This window comes from Callorhinchus milii, unplaced genomic scaffold (genome assembly GCF_018977255.1).
Source record: "Callorhinchus milii isolate IMCB2004 unplaced genomic scaffold, IMCB_Cmil_1.0 Scaffold20, whole genome shotgun sequence".
Classification (NCBI taxonomy): domain Eukaryota; kingdom Metazoa; phylum Chordata; class Chondrichthyes; order Chimaeriformes; family Callorhinchidae; genus Callorhinchus; species Callorhinchus milii.
Genome location: NW_024704761.1, coordinates 5,423,316 through 5,446,497, shown reverse-complemented (window position 1 = coordinate 5,446,497; position 23,182 = coordinate 5,423,316). Strand labels below are relative to the sequence as shown.

Below are 23,182 nucleotides of genomic sequence, written 5' to 3'. Positions count from 1 at the left end.
TTGCATCAAACAATTGATGGCTTAGGACAATTCATCTTGACATTCCTGCTTCTCTCATCAACAGAATTGTACGTCTTGAGTAATTATAATAATATCATTAATTACTCATTCAGTGAATCTGCCTAATTTATCTGATGTCTAATTTAGAATATATAAATTCTTTGTACCTGTATAAATTTGTGGTTTCTTAAGTCTAATTTTTTTATCTACTATTTTTACTTTTTAAATAGTAAATTATTTTGAAATCCTACAATGTATTTCAAGTTTTGTACTGTGTAATATGTCAATGAAAAGATAGCATGAAGTAGTCATTTCTTTTTTAAAGTACACACAATGAAATCTTTCAGATTTGAGAGTTCATTTTAAAAAAAGTTACAATACCAATTTAACTCTGTATAAACCTTTGAGTTAGGAGGCCATTGTAAGTTTGTGTGATGACACATTGAGTTCTTTATTGGTTATTTTTCAGATACATTCAATAAATACGTAAAAAGGAAACTACTGTTATACAATGCAAAGAATATAACATAACATGCAGGAGTAGGCCATTCGAGCCTGCCCCGTCATTCAATCATGGCTGATCTTCTAATCTAACTTCAGATGATAACCTAACCCTGCCTTATCCTCATAATCCCTTTTGTAATAAGAAACATATCTGTCTCATATCTATATGGTATTCGATTCAGGTTGATTTGAGATTTACCATGATTAATTTTTTAAAAACTTTTCTGTTTTCTAAATCATGATTGAATGTACTCTTTGATAGTTTTACTCTACAGAATCAGGAAAAAAATTTAAGGGAACTATTTCTAGGCAATTTAAATTGTCTGGCTCCTATGTTCCGAATTTGTTTTTCAAGTGGGTCAGTTTCCAGCGTTATGTTTTCTATGGCCTGCAAGGTTCCTCCGATGTGAGCCTTCGTGTCGGAAGAGACGGTCGAATCAGCATTTAGAAGTTTACTGAATGATTCACTTTCAGCACAATTACCATGGCTCCATGGTGGTTCATTTTGGTCCTCCGTGTCGTCCGAAGAATATTTTGGCTCATACACCACGTTTTGAAACATGCTGTGACACTTGAAGCATGGTGGTAGCAATTTGTCGTTTGCTGTTGACCTAAATTTCATTCTAACAGCGGTTGAGTGTACACCTGGAGAAAATTTTAAGTTAGCTTTTTGGCGCTGACAAGTGCTCACAACCCATCCTATAGCCGGGTGCCATGTCTTGAAACATGAAATGGCAATCATAGTTTTTGCTTCCATTAAGCCAAAACATGACAAAGAAGCTCCATAATAACACCGTCCACCTTGAGGCCAACAATAGGAGACAACAGTTGAAACAAAATTATTTATAATCTTTCCGTTCACTCTATTGTTCCATGTTCTCAGTCTTTCCAAAACATCGATACTTCCACTGTATTTCTCAACCTAGTACAGAGAATATACAATTAGAGAAATGTTTTTAATGTTTCCCATTGCTGGTGGCTCAGATCCTTTGAGTCAGGAGCCGACTCGAACCAGAAATTGTGCTTTTCAAAAATAAAATGGGATGGGGGGTAATAGTCACAAAACTTGTTGCAGCAGAGGACACGAGCTGCTGAGTTTTGAATGATCTGCAGCTTGTGAAGGGAAGAGTTGAGAAGCAGGGAGTTAGCCTAGTCAAACCTAGACATGAATGTGTGGATGAGAATCTCAGTGGCCTGAGGGAAGAGGCAGTGGTTGGGAAGGCAAAACAAGCCATGGCACGGTGTAAAAAGATAACATTTATATTCTGAAGTTAACAATAAGGTACATTGTTTGGGCAAAATAAATGAAGCGTCACTCTACAATTATAATAAAATAATAATCCTTGCACTTGATACAGCACCTTATCAAGTCATCTCACAGAATATACTATAAAGTGAATTGACTGTATATTTTGTGGGCTATACCTGACCTCGAGTGGTTTGGGATGACAAAATTGGAAAACATTTTTCATTCCCCAGCATTGAAATCGTTTGCTCTGACAATATAACTTTTTTTTCCTCAAAACACCTGGTTGGTACTCAAGATGGTTTCATTTCAGTTTTTAACTGATTAACACCAGAAAACAGAATTGGTCTTTAAACTTACAACAAAAATCGCACTTACATAGCGCCCTCCATGCAGGGTAGCATCTCAAGAGCGCTTAACAGTGGCGGAGCCTGACTCCGAGCCGGGGCCGTAAGCATAGTCAAATAAGAAGGTTTTCAGGCTTAACTTGAAAAGGGTGAGAGGGGGCAAGGCGGAGGGGTTGAGGGACTGTTCCAGAGTGTTGGGTGTAGTGGCTGAAAGCCTGACTCCCGATGGCAGGGTGGAGGGTTTGAGGGCAAGCAGGAGGCCGGAGTCAGTCAACCAACATAAAATAGTTGGTTCAATTAAATAAGTTACTGTTATTGTTAAATGCTGTTGGACTCACCATTTCAAGTACAATGGAATATGGGGTTTGCGTTGGAAGGTGGGTATTGTATTCCTGGAAGGGTTTGGGATAGTTCTTCTTGAAAGCTGTAACCATTTCACTTGGAAGAAATTCCTCTGGTTTTACTGGAAGCACATTAATGCCTCCAAAAAAGAAGATTGAGTGCAGCACCTGTGAACATGGAAAATATGACTTGGGAGAGTACGCTATTGGAATTATCTATATGACAATGATGCGTATTGATTAGGAAAAAAACATTGCATGGAGTGTCTGAGTTGATCAAACACATCAGTACAAAGGAATAACCCCCCAAGATAACACAACTGCTTAACAATATTGTCTAAGTGAGGTGAAAACACTAGATATGAAGAAAGTACTAATAGGTATCTATCATCTAAAAGAAGATGCTGCTTTCAATAATCTCTTTGCAGGGAGAAAACTTTTGTTAAATGATCTGTTGTGATGCTAATCATTATGTTCGGAAAATCAAACTGTATCGATCAACTGCTGTACCAGGTTACAATACCATACATTGTCTGAAGGATGTCTAAATTCCAGTAAAATTCAAAACCACAATTAGATCATTCGGATTTAAGTTTTGGAATTAAAACATTTACTTAAATTGTTTCTGTAACATATATACAGTATTAAAACATTCTTAAATAAAACAACCTTTTCCATGTATTTGTTTCTCTCTGCAGGTGGAACAATTTTTAATATATAGGAAAATTCTGAGATGAAATCGATACCACTGGAAACTAGGGCTTCTCTTTGTGCAATTCTGTTCTTTCTAAATAAAACAAGATAAAAAGGACTTATATATTATATATAATATATAAAATATATATATACACAAATATAAATAAAGTATCCTGGTATATTTGTAATGTGGACTAAGCATGAGAGGTGAAATGGGTTTGAAATCTAGCCCCAGGTAAACAAAGATTTGTACAGTAAGGAAACATGCTCAACGATTCGCTATGCCTAGGAATATCAAATATATTTTGTTGGCAAAACGCGGCAACCAATTGTGCACAACAGTATCCCACAAACAGCTGGGGATTGAGTGTCTAAATTATTATTATTTTTAATTTTGATGGGATTATAACCCCTGGAAAAGCGATCTGCCAATCGACTAACAACTGGGTTCCTATTTACTGCTTGGTAAACAGGCGTGCGGATTAAGGAAACTTGCCTAATGTCTTGTTATGCCTGGGAATTGAAAAATTGATGAGGAATAATCTTATTTCAGACCATATGATTTTCAGGCTGATTTTGGGAAGGTCAGAAATGAAGCACAGTCAAAATACAGAATAATACAGAAAAGCTAAATGGTGACAAAAAGGACAGATTGGCTAGAGGTTAACATAAAATGCAAAAGTTGCATTCTTCTATTAAAGTTTTCTTCTTAAGGAAAGAGCAAATGATGTAGCAAGGGGGCTGACTTCACTCTTTATATTTAGTTTTTCTTTAAAACCCTCACCCACCCTGGCTCGGAGTCAGGCTTGCAACAGTTAAGCGCTCTGAGACGCAACCTTGCATGGAGGGTGCTATGTAAGTGCAAGTTTTGAGAATTAACATTTTGCAAAGTCAAAAATCTTCCTGGAAATGCATTTAAAACATCCGTCAACTGAAAAGAATTTTAAAAATAATGAAAACTGGGTTTACCTGCCAATAACCTCAATAGCAGACCTCTGGAAAGAATGGGATAATAGTGAATGCAATGATTATAGCAAACTTAGTGCTTAAAATGTTGAATAACGATAGAGTATATATACACAGTACACGTCAATTCATGTTCCCAGCTACTAATCTGCAACCTACAATGTACTTCCAACAAAAAATAAACACACTTGGAGGAAATATTGTTACATTACTTTGTAACTGAATTAATATTTGTGGCTTATTTTCATACGTACAGTTCCCATTTCGTTTTGGCAGTGATTGACGAAGAAATATTATTGAAAACTGAAAGGAAAAGCACAGTAAGAATAGCTCTTTGAATCAAGTACAACAATTGTGTTCTAATAATCCCTCCCCCCCCCCCCCAAACACTAATAATATTTATAGGAACCAAATTATAGGAACGGAGCTCTGCAGTAGTCTACTTGAATCTAATTTTTTTGTAGAATTGGCGTGTACAGTATGAACCTCCGGATCTTATTCTGGATGAAAAGCAATATCATAGCACCAAGATGCATAGTAGTTGATAAAACGTCTTATCTTTGTATCTGTCAGGGCTCCTAAAATCCTAGCACCAAATCTCAGCGCTCTATGCATCCAGAAAATGGATTGGACTTCAAGTTTGACTGTACATCAAATATGGAATAATTTACTATTTAATGCAATGATTTAGAATACACCAACTCTTTAAAAAGACTTTGGAGGGTTGGGAAGGCTCAGAGAAAAATCTGCGATTTCAAGATCAATCTTATGTGAAGAAGTCCACAGAGCTGAGTTTATATTTATTAGAAAAAATTTAAAAGCTGAGGGGGCTTCATGATGCACAATTTCAAAATTACAAGAATCAATGTCAAAATCAAAATCATGAGGGAGATAAAAAGCTGGTTATTTGATTTAAGACAGTGGAACGAATCTAGAAGACATAGATTCAAAATTAAAAAGCCTCGAACTGGACTACAGAATGTAGATACTGTCAGGAAATAAAGAGGATGTGTTGCTTAATAATCCTTGCATTTGATATAGCGCTTTTCACGTCGGGGGGACGTCCCAAAGCCCTTCACAGAACACACTGTAAAGTGAATTGACTGTATGTCTGTGGGCGAACGTGGCAGCCATTTGCGCATAGCAACGTCCCACAAACAGTCATAGATTGAAAATGATCAATTTTTATTTTTTTTGGTTAGCGAATGATCACCTACCTGCGTCTAATACTATCCAGAAGTAAGTGATTAGGGTGTGTTCTTGAAGAGAGAGACAGAGAGAGTAAGCAACATTACAAATTAATCATTAGACAAATCTTATAATTTTCCATTCAAAAAGAGTCTCCACACACAAACGGCCGCCTTTCATACAACATTCAATGATTTCAAAAGGAACAGTTTCATTCGCTTTAAGCTTTTCAAATATTCCATAAACACATGGCAGTAAATTTGCTAACAAAAATACACACAAACACAAAATAACATACAAGAAATCACACATTTAGCTCATAAAACTATCAAAGACCAAACAATTTGACTTACTCTGGTTGCCCAGCCCTTTTTTGTGAAAACGAAACTTTGTCATCTTCTTCCTGATCATGTCAGTGAGCTTTTATTGGTTACAGACTGCTGGGTGATTAACCCTTTTATATGAATGTACAGAATTAGAATTACATACACATACAGCACTGAAACATACCATTCAGCCCCAAGAGTCCTGTTTTATTCCATACGAGCCTCAATCCCTCCTCATTCCTCTTATGTTTGCAACAAGTTTCTTCTTAAATGCATTAATGCTTTCTGCTTCAAACATAGCTTCGATTAGTGAGTTTCACATACTCCCATTCCGTCAAGAGATTCCACCTAAACTCTTTAAACCCTACACCCCGTCCTCCGTTTTAGAATCACCAACAAGTAGGAACAACCTATGCTCACTTTATCAAATCATTCCATTATTTTAAATGCCCGTACTTGGTCCCCTTGCAATCATCTTCTCTCCCAGTGAAAAAGCCTTACCTGTTTAGTCTTTCTTGATAGCTGTATTCACTCATCCCTTGATAACTCTATTCCTCTGGACGTCAAGCATTCTTTATGGCTACCAACTCAACAACAAAATTTACATTTATAGAGCGTCTTTCACGTCGGGAGGACGTCCCAAAACCCACAATGTATCAGTGGCATAGAATCCTCTGGCTTTGCTCTCCTCATCCTGCATCAGTGAGCTAGGTTAGGCAAAGGTTCCATAGACTGTTCAAAACACTATGTGAATGTCTAATTTAGAATATGATTAAATTCATATTTTACATGTATAAATCTGTGGTTTCTTAAGTCTTTAATATTTCTTTATCTACTATCTTAATTTAAATAGCAAGTTATTTTGAAATCCTAAAATGTATCTAAAGTTTTATACTGGGTAATTTGTTGATGAAAAGGCAGCATGAAGTAGTCATTTTTAATCACAGACAGATATTGTGTTTATTTTCCGAAGTACAATGAATGACATTTTATAGATGAGTTATTTAAAAAATTTACCAATTTATCTTTATGTAAACCTTCCGAATCAGAAGGCCGTATCAAAGTGCTTCACACAATATACAACTTAACATACACTACAAAATTACATTTGTATAGCGCCTTTTACATCAGGATGTCCCAAGGCACTGCATTTTATAGTACCCTTCACGTGGGGTAGCATCCCGGAGAGCTTGGTAGCGGCAGAGTCTATCCTGAGCCAGGGGGAGAGGGCAAGGGTAAGCTCGATCAAAAAGATCTTCAGTTGGAAGGGAGGGGACAAGGGGAATGGATTGAGGCAGAGTTCCAGGGTAACAAGTTGTGCGATGACCCATCGATTCCTTGATTGGTTATATATATTCAATAAAAAAATATAAGAGCTTTTTTTAAAGTGTATTGAAAAGTCCTACTCCTATTTCATGAATTTATTTCTTAAGCTGGCTGGTTTCCAGTATTGTTATCCATCGTCTGAATAGTTCCATTGAGATTAGCCTTTCATTTTGGAAAAGACAATCGTCTCATCATTCAGAAGTTTGCCTTCCTTGAAGGAGGCAAGAAAGATCGCCACCTCGATGAACTTTACCATAGAGTAGAAATGATTAATGAAGCATTAATTTCTGCAGCTCCGCTCAATTCAGAAGGTCAAGCAACATCCTGAATTTATCTGCTTTGCTGTCTGCGTAATTTGTGACTTTAAGATACTTTTATTCAATTGAATACCTTTCACCATACGTAGGTTCTCTTCAGTAGTCTGCAAATAAAAACAAGCAAAGTCAATCATACCGAATCAAGTAGCTCTGGACAAGTTGCTTGAAATGAAATAATTAAAATAAGCATAAGTACTCTGCAAGGCAGGCAACTCCCCCCAGTCAGAGGTATCACCGAATCAGATAAGCAGAGCAACATGCAGACCTAGAATCTGCAGTCTATAACCTGAAGAATTTCTGGTATTGTTTAAAAAAAACACTATTTAGGTAGAAAAGTACTTTGAATATAAAACATTCACATTTCATTTGCTTTTGGCAAGTCTTGAGTAACTCTTCCTCCGAAGCCACATTCATATTAGCCCATTTCCTTTGTTCTTTCAAAGTTCCACGACTTCATAGGATTATATTCAATACTTGATTTTTAAAATTACCTTGCTATTTCCCTTCATTAACTAAAACAGAATGGTCCAACCTTTTGGCTGCCGAGGGCTGGATGCCGTATTTGAGAAATGGACGGAGGCCGCCAGTTGGATCACCCTTCTCTATTTCTTCTACTCCAGTTTTCTTCGTTTTTATTTCATATTGAATGTGTTCTACTCAGTTTTATTTTATTCTTGATTAAATTCTACATTGCATCAAAATAAGAGGATATAATTTTTAAATGTTTACCGTTGGCATAAATCCTTTGCCGTATCTGTAGACTTTCTTGCCGGGAATCACACCTTTCCCTTCAAATAGCTGAATTGCATTTTCAGCAATTTTGTGTAGTACTTCATTTTCATGAGCATACACAACACCATCTTCTGCAACAAGGATAATAAACTGGAGCCAAGGTGCTAGGCAAGGCAATCCATTTAGGACACCCAACACCTCTAGCTCTGTGGATTTGTCCAGGTACAGATGTTTCCAAGAGTCAAGCATATGCTTTCTCCCAGCATAAGCAGTATTTTCCAGGTCGCCAATTTCAAGAACCACATCACGTGGCTTTGAATGAAATGTCACTTTGAAAGGCATCTCCATCCCTCTGTATTCTTTTACAAAGTTGCTTGTTTCTTGCAGAATATTTTCACCTAGAGACATTAGAATACATTAGAATTTACAGCACAGAAACAGGCCGTTCGGTCCAACTGTTTATGCTCCACATGAGCCTGCTCCTGCCTTTCCTCAACTAAGCCTTCAAGTATGACGTTCTATTCCTTTCTCCTTCACGTACCTATCTAGCTTTCCCTTAAATATATCTATGCTGTATATGCTATTGTGGAGTCCTGTAGCTCAGTGGTTAGGGCACTCGCTTTGCAAGTGAGAGACCCGAGTTCAATTCCAGGCAGAGGGCGAAACGTTGGACAAGTTTCCTTACTCCACACACAGCCTAATAATAATCCCTCCAAAACAAAACAATAACAAATTGGTAATTTTCAATCTACGACTGTTTGTGGACATTGCTGTGCGCAATTGGCTGCCGCGTTCGCCCACAAATATAGTCAATTCACTTTACAGTGTGTTCTGTGAAGCGCTTTGGGACGTCCTCCCGACGTGAAAAGCGCTATATCAAATGCAAGGATTATTATTATCTATGCTTCTTAATCTTGCAAGACAAGATTAAGAAGCGATAAGAATACATCAACAACAAATTACATTTGTATAGTGCCTTTCACGTTGGGAGAATGTTCCAAGGCACTGGACAGTCAGGGATTTGGACCCTAGCAAGGGAGTTGGGATGAGGGGTGGTGAAGATAGGAGTGTGGCCAAAGACGCGGCCAAAGAGCAGGGTCTTGAGACTGTGGGATGGAGATGTAACAGGTAGGAACAAAGACTGAAGACCTGACCACCAATTGTGGGGCAGGCCAGGTGGGGGAACTTGGAACAGGCCGGAAGGCCTGCTGAGAGGACAGGTTGATATGGCGTTAGCAGGTTAGAGATAGGAAGGAGCAAGGCCGTGGAGGACTTTGAAGGCAAGGATGATGATTTTGAACCCTGTCCTCTGACTGAATGGGGAACCAGTGGAGCAGAGCGAGGGTGGGGGTTCTAGGGTCACGGAGCCTAGTGCAGAACACGACACTAGTTGCAGAATTCTGGATGATCTAGAGCTTGTGGGGGGGAACAATTAGGAAGGCCAATAAGCAGGGAATTGGCATAGTTGAGCCTAGATGTAGCCCAGCCGCCCACGCAGAGCCTTGGGACCTCCTCCCGACATGAAAGGCGCTCTATAAATGGAATCTTGTTGTTGTAGATGTAATAAATGCGTGGATGAAGGTTACGGCAGCCTAAGGGGAGAGCCAGTGGCGGAGCTGGGCAATGTTGCAGAGGTGGGCGAAGGCAGAGCAGGTCATGGCATAGATTTGAGGTAGAAAGGACAACTGAGGGTCAAACAAGACGCCAAGGTTCCAGACCGGCTCAGTAAGGTTGAATGTGATCCTACCAGTGCCTGAGGTGGGAAAATGCACATTGTATTCTTGTAGTAAATGTTTGATTCATTCAATCAGTTTGCATGTGTACATTTTAGCACTGCAGCTAATATTTTAATGGGAAACTGTAATCACATTTTAAAGGTAATACACTTTAATTTCAAAAAGCATCATCTTGTACAGTATGTAAAAATATGTCAATATGGGTTAGTGTTGTGGTTGGATTCCGTGAGATTAGACTTAAAGCAGTGTGATAAAAATGTTTATTTGCAGAAAAGTTTACCTGATCGCATTCGAATGAAGTCATCCATACAAGGACCTTTCATCCTGCTTCTAAAACATAAAAAAAAGATTTACAAACCTCCAAAGCATTCATGCATTACTTTATACAGTAAACCTCGCAAGTTGTATCAGGTGGGACCATACATTTAATATGACTTAGATAATGTATGAGTTATGTCAAACCTGCATAGAATATAAACTCTTGAACAGGACTTGGGCAGATGTACGACCATTCACTGCCTTGCTCCCTTCTCTGACCTACTATCCCCCTACCTACCTGCCCGTACCCTCCGTTCCTCTGGCTCCGGTCTGCTCCACATCCCCCGCCCCAACCGCCCTACCATCGGTGGCCGGGCCTTCAGCCTCTCAGCCCCGAGGCTCTGGAACTCCATCACCCAGTGGCTTCGCCGCCTCCTCCCTTTCCTCCTTCAAGGCCGGTCTCAAGACCTTTCTCTTTGACTGTGCCTTCAGCTCCCTTCTCGACTCTCTACCCCCTCCTCCCTTCCCTCCCCTCACCCTGACCATTTCCCCCCTGCTCGGGTCCTGACCCAACTGGACAGCGCTTTGGGACGTCCTCCCGACGTGAAAGGCGCTCTATAATTGGAATCTTGTTGTTGTTGTAGGTGATTGTACGATTTATACAGATCAGACTTATGCAAGTTTCGCTGTATATTAATATTGCAGCTGATACACACATCAAGCAGGAAGAGCTTAAACAAATACCCATCAACCTTTGAAGTACCGATATCAGTGAAGAGCAATTGGTTTCAACATGTAGTGGAAGGGTTTACTCACATGATCTGTACTGTAGTCACAGCCATCAAGATCAATTTGGATTTCTGAAATGGGGGGAAATATCATATGAGGTCAGGTAAAGAAGCACAATTTCATAAAACAGCACATTGCATCCAACAAGCAATATAGTTTAGAAATACTGTACCTGTGCCCACCTAACATCTAAAACTCAAGCAATGGGGTTAATAAAATAATAATCCTTGCATTTGGCATAGTGGTTTTCACGGTAGGAGGGCATCTCAAAGTGCTTCACAGGGATTTACTGCAAAGTAAAGGCAGATTGCTTTTGGGGGATAAAAATCCTTCAAAAAAATAATTTGGTCACTCAATCCACGACTGCTTGTGGGACACTGCTGTGCACAATTGGCTGCAACGTTTCAACCACAAAATATACAGTCAATTCACTTTACAGTATATTCTGGGAAGCGCTTTGACCATTGGTGGTCGGGCTTTCAGCCTCTCAGCCCCGAGGCTCTGGAACTCTATCCCCCAGTGCCTTCGCCTTGCTTCCTCCCTTTCCTCCTTCAAGGCCGGTCTCAAAACCTTTCTCTGTGACCGAGCCTTCAGCTCCCCTCTCGACTCTCTTCCCCCTCCTCGCTCCCTCCCCTCCCCTCACCCTGACCATTTACCCCCTCCTCGCTCCCTCCCCTCCCCATGACCATTTCCCCCCTGCTCGGGTCATGACCCAACTCTGCAGCGCCTTGGGACGTCCTCCTGACGTGAAAGGCGCTTTATAAATGGAATCTTGTTGTTGTTGTTGTCTAGAAGACGTGAAAAACACTATATGAAATGCAAGGATTATTATTTATATTTATAAAGTGCAATGGTTGTGTATTTTGTTGTACATTTACGCATAGGAGTGGGTTCAGAACGACAAGGACAATTGTAAAGGTTGGGGCGAAACTGTTCGCTCTTCGTAACAGAAGACTGAAACAAACCTTGCGTTTGACAGGTTAGTTGATTCAAGAACCAAGAGAATCTCGATTGGAGGTCACATATCCAAAACGTATAACGACTCAAAGAGAGACTAAAGAAAAAAAAAAAAAATCGATTTTAAAACACTCGCCCTCTCCAAAAACAACTTGGATCTATATAACGCCCTTCACGGAGGGAAGTGTCCGGGAGCGCTTAAGAGAACCCAACAGCCGTCTCCGAAGCAACCCTAGGAACTGCACCCATTTTGTGATCGGCAGCCGAGGCACCATTTTGTGACGAGGAGCCTCGGGGGTGTCTGTCACTCGATCACTGGGATGTCTTGACGCGTGCGCGTGAGATGCGGTGCGAAAAAAAAAAAACCCCGAAGTGTGTTTTTTTGTGCGCTAAAAAAAAAGTCACGGAAAACTTCCAAACGCAGCCCGCTTGCGGAAAACCACCAAAAGAAACCACGGGCCGGGGGTTTTCCTGCTCGGGCCCAGAGAGAGAAAAAAAATACATCTCACTTCCTGCGTTTCGCAACTCAGCCGCCCGCCCACGCAGAGCCAGGTCGTGCCTGGCTACCGGCTACGAAAGGGCGTAGACAGCCGCCGGCCAAACTGCGTACGTTTCAAAATTAAAATGAAATCAACACCTCGCCTTTTTCTTCCACTCGACTCTTTGCAACGACGACCACGACAACGACGACGACGACGACAACAGCAACAATTATTGGCGCTCGATACGGCGCCTGATAAGACGTTTCTCAAAGCGCTTCGCGGGACGCGCCGCAAAGTGTAGTGACTGTGGGTAGCCTGTGCAGCCCATGTTGCGCCCAGGAGCGTCCAACAACAACAACAACAGCAACAACAGCAGCAGTTTGGGGACGGCGTCCCAGAGCGTTTGATGAGCGCCCCTCCCACCCGCCCCCCACCCCACCCACAGACAGTCGTGGATCGAGGGATCAAATTTTATTATCAAGATTTTGTTTTAAAAGACCTGTAGTTCTCACCCCGAACCCCCCCCCACTGTTCCCTCTCCCACAACCATTACCCCCCCTCCTCCCCCCCCTCCACGGACAAGTAACCATTTTAAGCAATAAACCGAGGCGGCGGCGGCGGCGGAAGCGGCGGAGAGGCTTTTCCGGGGCCTAATTTCCAGCTGCGACATGTTTTCTGTGGGCGGTTTGACGAGGCCTTGTGAGCGTTTGCGCAACACACACACACACACAGCGGATGACCCATCAACTAACCCCCCCCTCCCCACACACACATACACACGACATACCCCTCCCACACACACACGACATACCCCTCCCCACACACACACACCGACATACCCCTCCCACACACACACGACACACGACATACCCCTCCCACACACACACACACACGACATACCCCTCCCACACACACACGACACACGACATACCCCTCCACACACACACACACGACATACCCCGCCCCACACACACACGACATACCCCTCCCACACACACACACACACGACATACCCCTCCCACACACACACACACACACACGACATACCCCTCACACACACACACGACATACCCCTCCCCACACACACACACGACACACGACATACCCCTCCTCCACACACATACGACATACCCCTCCCACACACACACACACGACATACCCCTCCCACACACACACACACGACATACCCCTCCTCCACACACATACGACATACCCCTCCCACACACACACACGACACACCCCTCCCACACACACACGACATACCCCTCCCACACACACACACGACATACCCCTCCCACACACACACGACATACCCCTCCCACACACACACGACATACCCCTCCCACACACACACACACACACGACATACCCCTCCCACACACACACGACACACGACATACCCCTCCACACACACACACGACATACCCCGCCCCCACATACACGACGTACCCCTCCTCCACACACACGACGTACCCCTCCCCCACACGACGTACCCCTTTACCTCACACACACACACACAGACAAAAACAAGAGCCAGACGGCTCTCTTCTTTCTCAGCGAATCTCGGGCCGGCGCGGCTGTGCGTTCGTTACCTCTGTCTGTCTGTCTGTCTTCCGCTCTCTGTCTCTCTCGACTGCGCAGAGAAACTCAAGCGATCGCAATCGGTTTCGGGGCTCCGCGAGTCACTGGGGGCGGTGGCGGTTGGTGGGTGGGGGGAGGGGAGCGGGGGAGGGAGGGGGAGGGGAGCGGGGGGCGGGGCGGGAGGCGGGGCGCGAGCCTCGCAGCGCGCGCACAGCGTGGCTTCAGCCCGACACGCCCACCGACACGCCCACTCGTCCGTCAGTCCGGGCGGGGGTGACGGACCTGCGAGACACTAATGCCTGAGCCCTCCCCCGCGGGGCGGGGCCGGGCCCGGGCCCGGGCCCGGGGGAGGGTGACGCGGGCCTTCGGGAAGGAACGACCGCCAACGGACGGTCGGCGAAGCGAACAGCGGCCCCGGGGGTAGGAGCGGCCGCTGTCTGTCAACTCGGCCTCCGCGGGCGGAGAGGCTCTGAACGCGCGGGACCGCCAGCGAGGAATAAGGCTTCGCGCCACTCGTAGGCCCCGCTGTTAAGATTGTGTCGCTCTCTCTCTCTCTATAATAATAATAATAATAATAATAATAATCCTTGCATTTGATATAGCGCTTTTCACGTCGGGAGGACGTCCCAAAGCGCTTCACAGAACACACTGTAAAGTGAATTGACTGTATATTTGTGGGCGAACGCGGCAGCCAATTGCGCACAGCAATGTCCCACAAACAGTCGTAGATTGAAAATGACCAATTTAATTATTGTTTTTGGTTTTTTGGAGGGATTATTATTAGGCTCTGTGTGGAGTAAGGAAACTTGCCCGAGGTTTCGCCCTGCCTGGAAATGTGTTTCGCCCTGCCTGGAAATCTATGTGTTTGCGACTGTGTGTCTGTGTGTGAGTGTCTCTGTGCGTGTCTCAAGGATGTCTTTCCGACATGAAGGGCGCTAAAACAGGTGCCATCTGTTGTTGTTATCTCAGAATAATAACACTACTAATAATAATACTAATCCTCACGTTTGATATAGCGCTTTTCGCGTCGGGGGGACGTCCCAAAGCGCTTCCCGGAACGCGCTGCGAAGTGAATCGACCGTGGAGTTGCGGGCGGACGCGGCAGCGGATGGCGCACAGCAGCGTTCCCTCCCGCCCCCCCCAAAACCCGTCGCGGATGGAAAATGACCAATTTTTATTATTGTTTTTTTTTTGGGGGGTTTGGAGGGATTATTATGAGGCTGTGTGTGTGTGTGTGTGTGTGGGAGTAAGGAAACTTGGCCAAGGTTTGGCCCTGTTGTTGTTGTTGTTGTTGTTGACCTGCTTTAATTTAATTTAATTTGATTTAATTGAACTCGGGTCTCTCGCAAAGCGAGTGCTCTGACCACTGAGCTACAAGACTCTGTGTGTGTGTGTGTGTGTGTGTGTGTCTCTCTCCCTGGGTAAAAAAAACACCAGCAGAGACTCCATACGCTCAATCGGCCCCATTTACTGTCATCGTTTTTTATGACCTTAAAACAATTCAACACGGAATGAAAAGCACACAGGAAAAACTGCAGAGCACATCGACTTCACGGATTGATTCCGTCTGTTTCGCGGAAAACTGTCAAAACACGCGCGCAGCACGTGCACAAAAGCCACTTGCGTTCATATTGTGCTTCTTTCACGTAAAAGATTGTCACAAAGAGCTCAAATCATATACGCTACGTGTCATGTATTTGTAGTTTATGTACAGTCTGTTATTTTAAAGCTGCGTTTGCTGGCAAGAGAGCAGTGTTCATTTTGATGAGGAGTATAAGGATTGTGATTGGGGGATCAGGATTATGGAAAGTTTGCTGACAGATTTCAGAAAATATCTATTTTCGCAGTCTAACAGGAGGAGCAATTGAGGTGAGGACATTTAATTCACTTAAGCAGTTTTACAGTACGGTGGCACAAAAAGAGGCTTCTTCATCTGTCTTGTAAATTATTTTTTGATTTTAGAGCCTGCACCTTTGATTGAAGGTGAACACTTTACAGATTGGGATTTTTGCTTTTTGTGAATTGGGGACTGGGATTGATGGCAGATTCTAATTGGAGATTGGAGTAAACCATAAAAGCCAATTTGGGTCTGGGGCTGACCATTGATATGATTTAAAGACTGTGAGCGATCATGAATGTAAGGCGACTTAGTGGGACAACTAAACATGTGACTAGAGCAGGCCTTAAGTGGAGATTGGTGCCATGATAAAGGTGAAGTCTGGAGTCTGTAGTAATTGAAACTGGGATTATGTTGTGTTAAAACTGGAGTAGGCAACAGAAAAGGAACTGATGGATGGAGGTGTAAAGTACCAGGAATGGTTGACGAGGGCTTCAACAAATTACTGTTCGGTTGTGGAGACAAACTAATGCATGAATTGAAATTGCCAATTGGAACAGGCAATGGTTTGACGTTGGGAGCTGAAGGAGAATATAACCTGGAGTCAGGTACTAGAATAGGCAATGGATTTGAAAGTAGTGGTTGCCAAAAAGGATTTACTATTTGGCTTAATTGTCTTGCTTTGGCCACAGTGGAACTAAACAAGTCCACCAAACTAAGGGCATTTGATTTCTCCCTAGAAGCCTGAAATTCAGTTGGGTCATAGAATAAAAGTTCACGGTCCAGATTAATATGAAATGACTTCAGATTAAATTTAAGTCTTTGTTTTATTACATTAATGAAGAGAGAGATTTCAGGGATCTGAATTCCTTTTTGAGAATTTGAGGTTAATCCACTTTGTGGATGAATGGTTATTCCATTTAAGATGTCACTGTGGGCATTGAGAAGACTGCTCAAAGAGTCACATTCAGCACAATTGCCATAGTTCCATATTATGTTATATGTTTGTCGTCGTTGTTCATAATTCATATCTGGAAACATAAAAAGGCATTTTTGACAGGGTGCTTTTTTAGTGAAATAGTATTTCCAAAAAGATTTTTTACTGTTTACGGAAGTATGTGAGTGACAATTTACAGCTTCCCATCTAAAATGAGAAAGTATGTCATTTCTTGTCGCATCTTTCACATGATCTCTGTTGTGCACCTTCTCATAAACTGTTGTATGTAGATTAGGAGGAAGCATGATAGCCTGCCTTTCACATGTTGAAGCTGTGTACACTGCCAAAGTAACAGCCTTGTTCCATCTCTGACAGCATAATATGTCTATCATAATATCTTTCTGAAGTTTCCCTTTGCACGAAATTGAACCACCCCAAAAATATCCAGTTTTATTATCTGTGATTGTATCGTGGAAATAGCAACAGCTGATGACGTGTGAAATAAATGAGAAATCATCTTCAGACATCCTACTTTCCCAGTGAGTCCGTGGGGCCAACATTTTCTCATTTAGCATCCATAGGAAATTCAGAATTTTGTTTGCATCTCCGCTTCCTTGGCATTTCACAACCTGAAATATAAACAATTATAAATTTAAGTTGTACAGAATGAAGTTGATAACCTTAATAGATTTCATGTTGTTAAAACGTAACTTAAAACTTTCTATAACTCCTCAAGAAACAGAAATAATAATAATAATAATAATAATCCTTGCATTTGATATAGCGCTTTTCACGTCGGGAGGACATCCCAAAGCGCTTCACAGAACACACTGTAAAGTGAATTGACTTTTTGTGGGCGAACGCGGCAGCCAATTGCGCACAACAATGTCCCACAAACAGTCGTAGATTGAAAATGACCAATTTATTATTGTTTTTGGTTTTTGGAGGGATTATTATAAATTATTATAAATCCCTTTATGAAGATGAAGTGAAGAGGCTCCTATATTTATCAATCGGCTTTTTAAAAATTCTTTGTAACTGAACTTAAAGTGGAATGAAATAGCACTGAACTCATTTAAGAAACACCTTTATGCAAAGAAACAATGTTGATTAGGAAGGGTACGTGAGGCCAGCACAATACATAATTGAATAAAATCTTATCAGGAAACAATGAAGGGAGGGGAGCAGGAACAGAAAATAATGTAATTGATGATGATTCAATTTTACAATTAATAATCAGAATGTCATTCCTGATGTGAATGATAAGGGAAAGTACTATCAACAGTCAGAAATCTGCCACAAATACACCCACAAAGAATAGATCTGATTTCCACAGCACCTCTTAGACTAGTCTTGTGTTCCCTAAAAGGAATGCTTTCTCAAGTGAAACATTTTTTTATGAAAGAAATAGAGGTGCAATTCTTCATCTTTTACAGGTGCTTGTCATTTTTCTCAACTTTGCTGTATTTTTATTATATTCGTTAAAGTTTGTTTTGATATACTGTATTTAGGGTCTGAACCTAGTTTTTTTTGTAATATACAATAAATATAACTCTTTTATACATGTAATGGTAACCCTCCATTGTGAAATTCACTTCTTAGCATCAAAGTTCCCACTAATTGTCGTGGAGTCCTGTAGCTCGGTGGTTAGAGCACTTGTCTCGCAAACGAGAGGACCTAGGCAGGCCAAAACGTTGGGCAAATTTCCTTACTCCACGCGCCTCTGTTTACCTAGCAGTAAGTGAACCCGGTTGTTAGTCAATTGACGGTTCGCTTTTCCGGAAGTAATAATCCATTCCATTTTTTAAAAGTAATATTAAATTGGTCACTCTTAATCCATGACTGTTTGCGGGACACTGCTGTGCGCAATTGGCTGCCTCATTTTTCCTGCAAAATATTCAGTCAATTCATTTTACAGTATATTCTGTGAAACTCTTTGGGACATCTCGAAGATGTGATAAGGCGCGATATCAAATGCAAGGATTATTATTATTAACTATTAAAACTTACAATTTCGAGTAGTATTGAGTAAGGTGGACGTGTTGGTAGATATGTTTTGTATCGATCAAATGCATCGGGGTACAAAGAAAACAAATATGTCAGTCGTTTTCCTGTCAAGATTTCTTCTGGTTTGATGGAAGGCTGATTAATATATGACAAAAAGAAAATTGTGTGAAGAATCTATAAAAAGAAAAAAAAAGCAGAATTTAGTTCTTCAGCTTTACTGAAAAATCAAAACAAAAGGAAATATATTTAGCACCATTTTGTATTGAGTTGTTGCCTGCAGTACATCAATAAATAACACTGAGGGATATACAATGTAATGTGCAATATCACATACTTATGATTTACTCACAGTATTTTCTTTAAGTTTAAATTGTACACACAAAAGGAATTTTAACATTATATGATCAAGAATAAGAAATGTCAGCTTTCTGTAGGCCATGATTACAAAAAGTTTTTTAAAAAAAACTATCACCTCTTTTGTGTAGGTGTCTCCTTTGGTTTTGGAGAGTATTTTTTTCTCAACAGCCATCCAAATTAGTTCAACAGACACACAAATGAACTGGGCAGCACTTCTTGTTAGGTTTTCCATTTTTTTAATGTATAGATCCATTACTATTGGAAAAAAAACAATAATTTAAAAGTGAATAAATTACATTTGCATTGGTCTAAAAGGTATATCTGAGCTGAATGAATATATTGATAATTTTGAGAATAAATTTTTGAGACGCTTCAGAAATTACACAATATATTCCTCTCGCAAATGCTCTCACACTTGGATAAGGTTTAAACCATTTTTCAACATTTGGCAAGAATAAGCAAAATCTAAAAGCATATAATAATAATAAAAAAATCCTTGCATTTGACATAGCGCCTTATCGTGTCTTCAAGACGTCTCAAAGCGCTTCGCAGAATATACTGTAAAGTGAATTGTGAAAAAGTTGAAAAAGAAATAGCTGTTTGGCTTTAAATCCTGTTAGCAACTAATGTACACTTGGATAATTTATTGACTGAAGAGAGAGCCAAGTTTGGAGAGCTAATAGAAGAAGTCGAGCAGCACAAACAGGTCAAACTCGTTTGGTGCAACAAAGCTGCCAAAAGTGTGCAACGAGTTGCAGGATTAGAATAGGCATTAGATCAGGAGAATAAAGAAAGACCCAGTCAAATGGAGGAATAGGTCACATGGATCATTCTGTGTCAGTGTCTGGTGAGTTACTTAAAAAGGAAGCACATGGTGCAGGGAAAAGAGAATTAGAACGAAAAATCAATCAAATGCAGCGCAAAAACTCGGACTTAAAAGCCGCGTTTAACCTAAAAACACAACAATTGCGTGAAACTAAAATGGGAGAATCTGAATCGCGTGTGTCATGTTAAAAGTCATCAATAAACTGAAAGAAACTCTTATCAGCCCAAAGGGGAACCATATTTGCCTTAAAAGAGGGTTCTACAAAAGATGATAATGATGCTGATATCAATTGGGGTGATTTAGATGATGACGACATCAATCCCGGAGTCACATTCCTATGGCCCCATTCACACAATGGAGGGACAATGTATGCATATCTACATATATACATATATATCAATTGGTATCAGAAGTACATATATAATATATCAGGATAAAATACATAGTTTTGGAAACAACATGTCAAGCAACTGTCAAGATGTAGAAGATGAACTGGATGGAAGTTGCTTCTTTCACCGGGCAAATTCTTATTCTCTTACAAGTTTTAGTTCCCTGTGATCCCAACCAATTACAAGACATGGCAGCTAAATCTCCCGAAAATGTTATAGTAAAGGAGACGCATTTACAACATGATTCAGAAGTAAATCAGGTCGCTGTGTTAAATGGCCTTAGTGACCTGGAAACAGTTAAACTTTCTCCTTTGTACTTTAACGCCAACAGTCTTTAACGCGCTCGCCACAGATGTTAAGGCAGGAAGACTGTGTATCCAACCTGTGCAAGAAGCTTGGGCGGTTGGAAACGGAGGATGTGATTTGATGTGGAGGAGCTTGCGTTGTCCTTGGCCTCAAAGATGACCTGAAAATGATTATTATTTTTTTTTGAAGGAATTATTATTCCCAAAAAAGCGATCAATCAATCGACAAACGACCGGGTACCTACGTACTGCTGGGTAAACAGAGGTGTGTGGAGTAAGGAAACTTCCCCAACATTTCGCCCTGCTGGGAATCGAACCCAGGTCTCTTGCTTGCGAGGCGAGTGCTCTAACCACTGAGCTACAGAACTCTTCTTCTTTCTCTTATTATTATTATAATACAAATTATTTTGAAAAGCAGGTAGCAGTGACACAACATAATAACTCAAATGGTCTGCTTCCATACTGAAAATATCCTGTTTCCATATTTTATCTGTCACTATTCCATTGCCACATAAATTTATATTTGAACCTTTCATTGGACAATTTGTTTGGATTGACCTTTGCAGTTAAACTCATCAAGTTACATTTGTTATCTTTAAATCTACATTCCAAAGGAAACACGTCACATTTTCTTAATCTTTCATTGTAACCTTTGTCACCCGAAACTAAATCGCTCAAGGGATACGTGACAAGAATAATCCCCAATATAGTGAATGGGGTCTGAACAATATAAAGAAGGAATATAAACTCTTCCAAAACAAATCAGACAAAAAATACTTGAATAATTTACATTTATGTGTAAAAATATGAAGCAGCAAGTAAAATCGACGTCCTTTTCTCAGAAACATAATTTTAATTTCTGTGACAGAAACAAGTAATGAATATATTCCTTTTGTCAAATAACTAGCTATTTAGGTATGAGAGCTGGATTGTATGCTATTAGAGGAAAATGGTCTCTACAAACGGTTTCTCCTCCCGCCCCTCCCATCACCTCCCGACTCTTGTTTTTTAAATGCCCTCCTCATCAATCTCCTTAGCTCCACCATCCACAAAATCCAGCTGATCTAAAACTCCGCCGCCCGCACACTCACCCGTACTAAACTCCGTACTCCCATCACGCCAGTTCTAACCAGGCTCCACTGGCTCCCTATCACCGAAAGGATCGATTTCAAGATCCTCACACTCGTTTTCAAATCCCTTCATGCCCTGTCGCCTCCCCAGCTCCCCGACCTGCTTGCTCCCCAGCCCACTACCTGTTGCCTGCGCTCAACTGGTTCAAGCCTCCTGCATGTCCCTCGTGCCTTCTGTTCCTCCTTCCTTCAGCCACTATGCCCCGAAACTCTGGAACACTCTTCCACTATCCCTCTGCCTTGTGTTTTCCGTCCCCATCTTCTGATCGCGCCTGAAGACCTTCCTCTTCGCCCGTGCCTATGGTCACTTCTCCGCCACTGTCAAGCGCTCTGGGATGCTACCCTATGTAAGGGGCCTTATATGAATACAAATTGTTGTTGTTGTTGGTCTTAAGCATTTTGCTATACATAAGAACATATTATTTCCTAAAAGTAAACTATTTAGTAGAACAAGTTACAGAATGTACAGTGTTAAAACATTAGAAGTGCAAGTACTCACATTGGACTTGTACAGGACAACTTTCACAATCAGATTCGGTCGGGAAAACGAAACAACCACAGCATTATGTTACGTGACATCAAACCTGTTGAGCAATAATGAATCGACCTCATTTGAATATGAAAAGAACAGCATAAAGCTGGAAAAGAGAAGATTGAGGGGTGATATGATTGCTGTGTTTAAGATTCTAAAGGGGTGAGACAATGTAGATCAGGACAGGCTGTTTCAACTGGTCCAGAATAGTAAAGCCAGGGGACACGGCCTGCAATTGAAGGGGCTTATCTACAGAACAAATCTACAGAAGTACTATTTCAGTGAGCGAATAGTAAACCTGTGGAATAGGCTCCCTAGGGAGAAGGTTGAAGCAGGAAATGTTGATTCCTTCAAACACAGATTAGGTAGTTTTTTTTTAGGAAATAACATTATGGAGTGTATAGTGTATAGATAGTTCAGGATATAGGGGCATGCGACTGCCAGGAAGGTGGAAGATGAACTAGATGGACCTTGGTCTTTTTTTCGTATAGCATTTCTTATGTTTTATAAAAAAAACTCAAAAAGAGAAATGAATGACTCGACTTGGGTGAGGAGGGGCATAAGAGAGGGAATTTCAGAGATCATTGGCTGCTGCGTTTTTCCCAATATACTCAGTCAATCCACTTTATAGTATATCCTGTAAAGCGCTTTGAGATGTCTCAACGACGTGATAAGGCGCTATATCAAATGCAAGGATTATCATTATTATTATTAGGGACAGAGATTAACTGAGTGACAGGAGAACTCCCTTCTCTTTTTGAATAGTGTTATGGGCTCTTTAATGTCCACCTGAACAGGCAGTACAATGCCATTGCTTTTCATTTGTGTTTTATAAAAAAAAAGTCAACAGGCGTAGTTTCTCCAGGAGACTACACAGGATTCCACAGGCGAAGAGAAGGGCAGAACTTGCTTACATGTCACGAGTTCAGAGTTGATATGAATTTTGAATATGTAATCTATTATTAAAGATACCAGACACTCTAACAGCCACTCCCTGGTTATTTGTTGGATATTGTTGTGCATAAAATTGGCTATGAACTGCTGCACAGGCAAACTCCAATGGTTTGGTG

At 41.3% G+C, this 23,182-nt stretch overlaps 3 protein-coding genes across 5 annotated transcripts; all 3 read right to left on the bottom strand.

The window, feature by feature from the left end:
- Positions 1-419: 419 nt before the first annotated feature.
- Positions 420-4,503, bottom strand: LOC103175533. The gene is made up of 5 exons (XM_007888625.2): positions 4,355-4,503; positions 4,104-4,129; positions 3,108-3,225; positions 2,436-2,606; positions 420-1,426 (listed from the first exon to the last, which is right to left on the bottom strand). Exons 1-5 carry the CDS (start codon positions 4,361-4,363, stop codon positions 782-784), a joined length of 969 nt encoding a protein of 322 aa, XP_007886816.1. The 5' UTR covers positions 4,364-4,503; the 3' UTR covers positions 420-781.
- A 2,045-nt stretch (positions 4,504-6,548) lies between these two features.
- Positions 6,549-13,891, bottom strand: LOC121850496. The gene is made up of 5 exons (XM_042342343.1): positions 13,804-13,891; positions 10,800-10,843; positions 10,006-10,055; positions 7,987-8,387; positions 6,549-7,361 (listed from the first exon to the last, which is right to left on the bottom strand). The coding sequence occupies exons 2-5, from the start codon at positions 10,823-10,825 to the stop codon at positions 7,245-7,247; spliced, it is 594 nt and encodes a 197-aa protein (XP_042198277.1). The 5' UTR covers positions 10,826-10,843; positions 13,804-13,891; the 3' UTR covers positions 6,549-7,244.
- A 1,367-nt stretch (positions 13,892-15,258) lies between these two features.
- On the bottom strand, positions 15,259-22,189 carry LOC103175532. Of its 3 annotated transcripts, XM_007888621.2 has the most exons (5): positions 22,080-22,189; positions 20,528-20,611; positions 19,046-19,185; positions 18,577-18,747; positions 15,259-17,195 (listed from the first exon to the last, which is right to left on the bottom strand). In XM_007888621.2, exons 3-5 carry the CDS (start codon positions 19,181-19,183, stop codon positions 15,738-15,740), a joined length of 1,767 nt encoding a protein of 588 aa, XP_007886812.1. In that variant the 5' UTR covers positions 19,184-19,185; positions 20,528-20,611; positions 22,080-22,189; the 3' UTR covers positions 15,259-15,737. The 3 variants fall into 3 exon arrangements, with proteins under 3 accessions (XP_007886812.1, XP_042198280.1, XP_007886813.1); XM_042342346.1 differs by lacking the exon at positions 22,080-22,189 and having other exon boundaries at positions 20,528-20,667; XM_007888622.2 differs by lacking the exons at positions 20,528-20,611; positions 22,080-22,189 and having other exon boundaries at positions 19,046-19,204.
- Positions 22,190-23,182: the final 993 nt, after the last annotated feature.

Coding starts and splice junctions, on each gene's coding strand:
- LOC103175533 (XM_007888625.2), bottom strand. Junction 2,607..3,107: donor GAAACAAATACATGGAAAAG/GTTGTTTTATTT, acceptor CCATGTTCACAG/GTGCTGCACTCAATCTTCTT. Junction 1,427..2,435: donor ATTCCATTGTACTTGAAATG/GTGAGTCCAACA, acceptor TCTCTGTACTAG/GTTGAGAAATACAGTGGAAG.
- LOC103175532 (XM_007888621.2), bottom strand. CDS start 19,183: ATGGATCTATACATTAAAAAAATGGAAAACCTAACAAGAAGTGCTGCC. Junction 18,748..19,045: donor GAGACACCTACACAAAAGAG/GTGATAGTTTTT, acceptor TTCTTTTTATAG/ATTCTTCACACAATTTTCTT. Junction 17,196..18,576: donor ACTCAATACTACTCGAAATT/GTAAGTTTTAAT, acceptor TTTATATTTCAG/GTTGTGAAATGCCAAGGAAG.
- LOC121850496 (XM_042342343.1), bottom strand. CDS start 10,825: ATGGCTGTGACTACAGTACAGATCAT. Junction 8,388..10,005: donor CTTCATTCGAATGCGATCAG/GTAAACTTTTCT, acceptor TAATGTCTCTAG/GTGAAAATATTCTGCAAGAA. Junction 7,362..7,986: donor GCAAAGGATTTATGCCAACG/GTAAACATTTAA, acceptor TTTTATTTGCAG/ACTACTGAAGAGAACCTACG.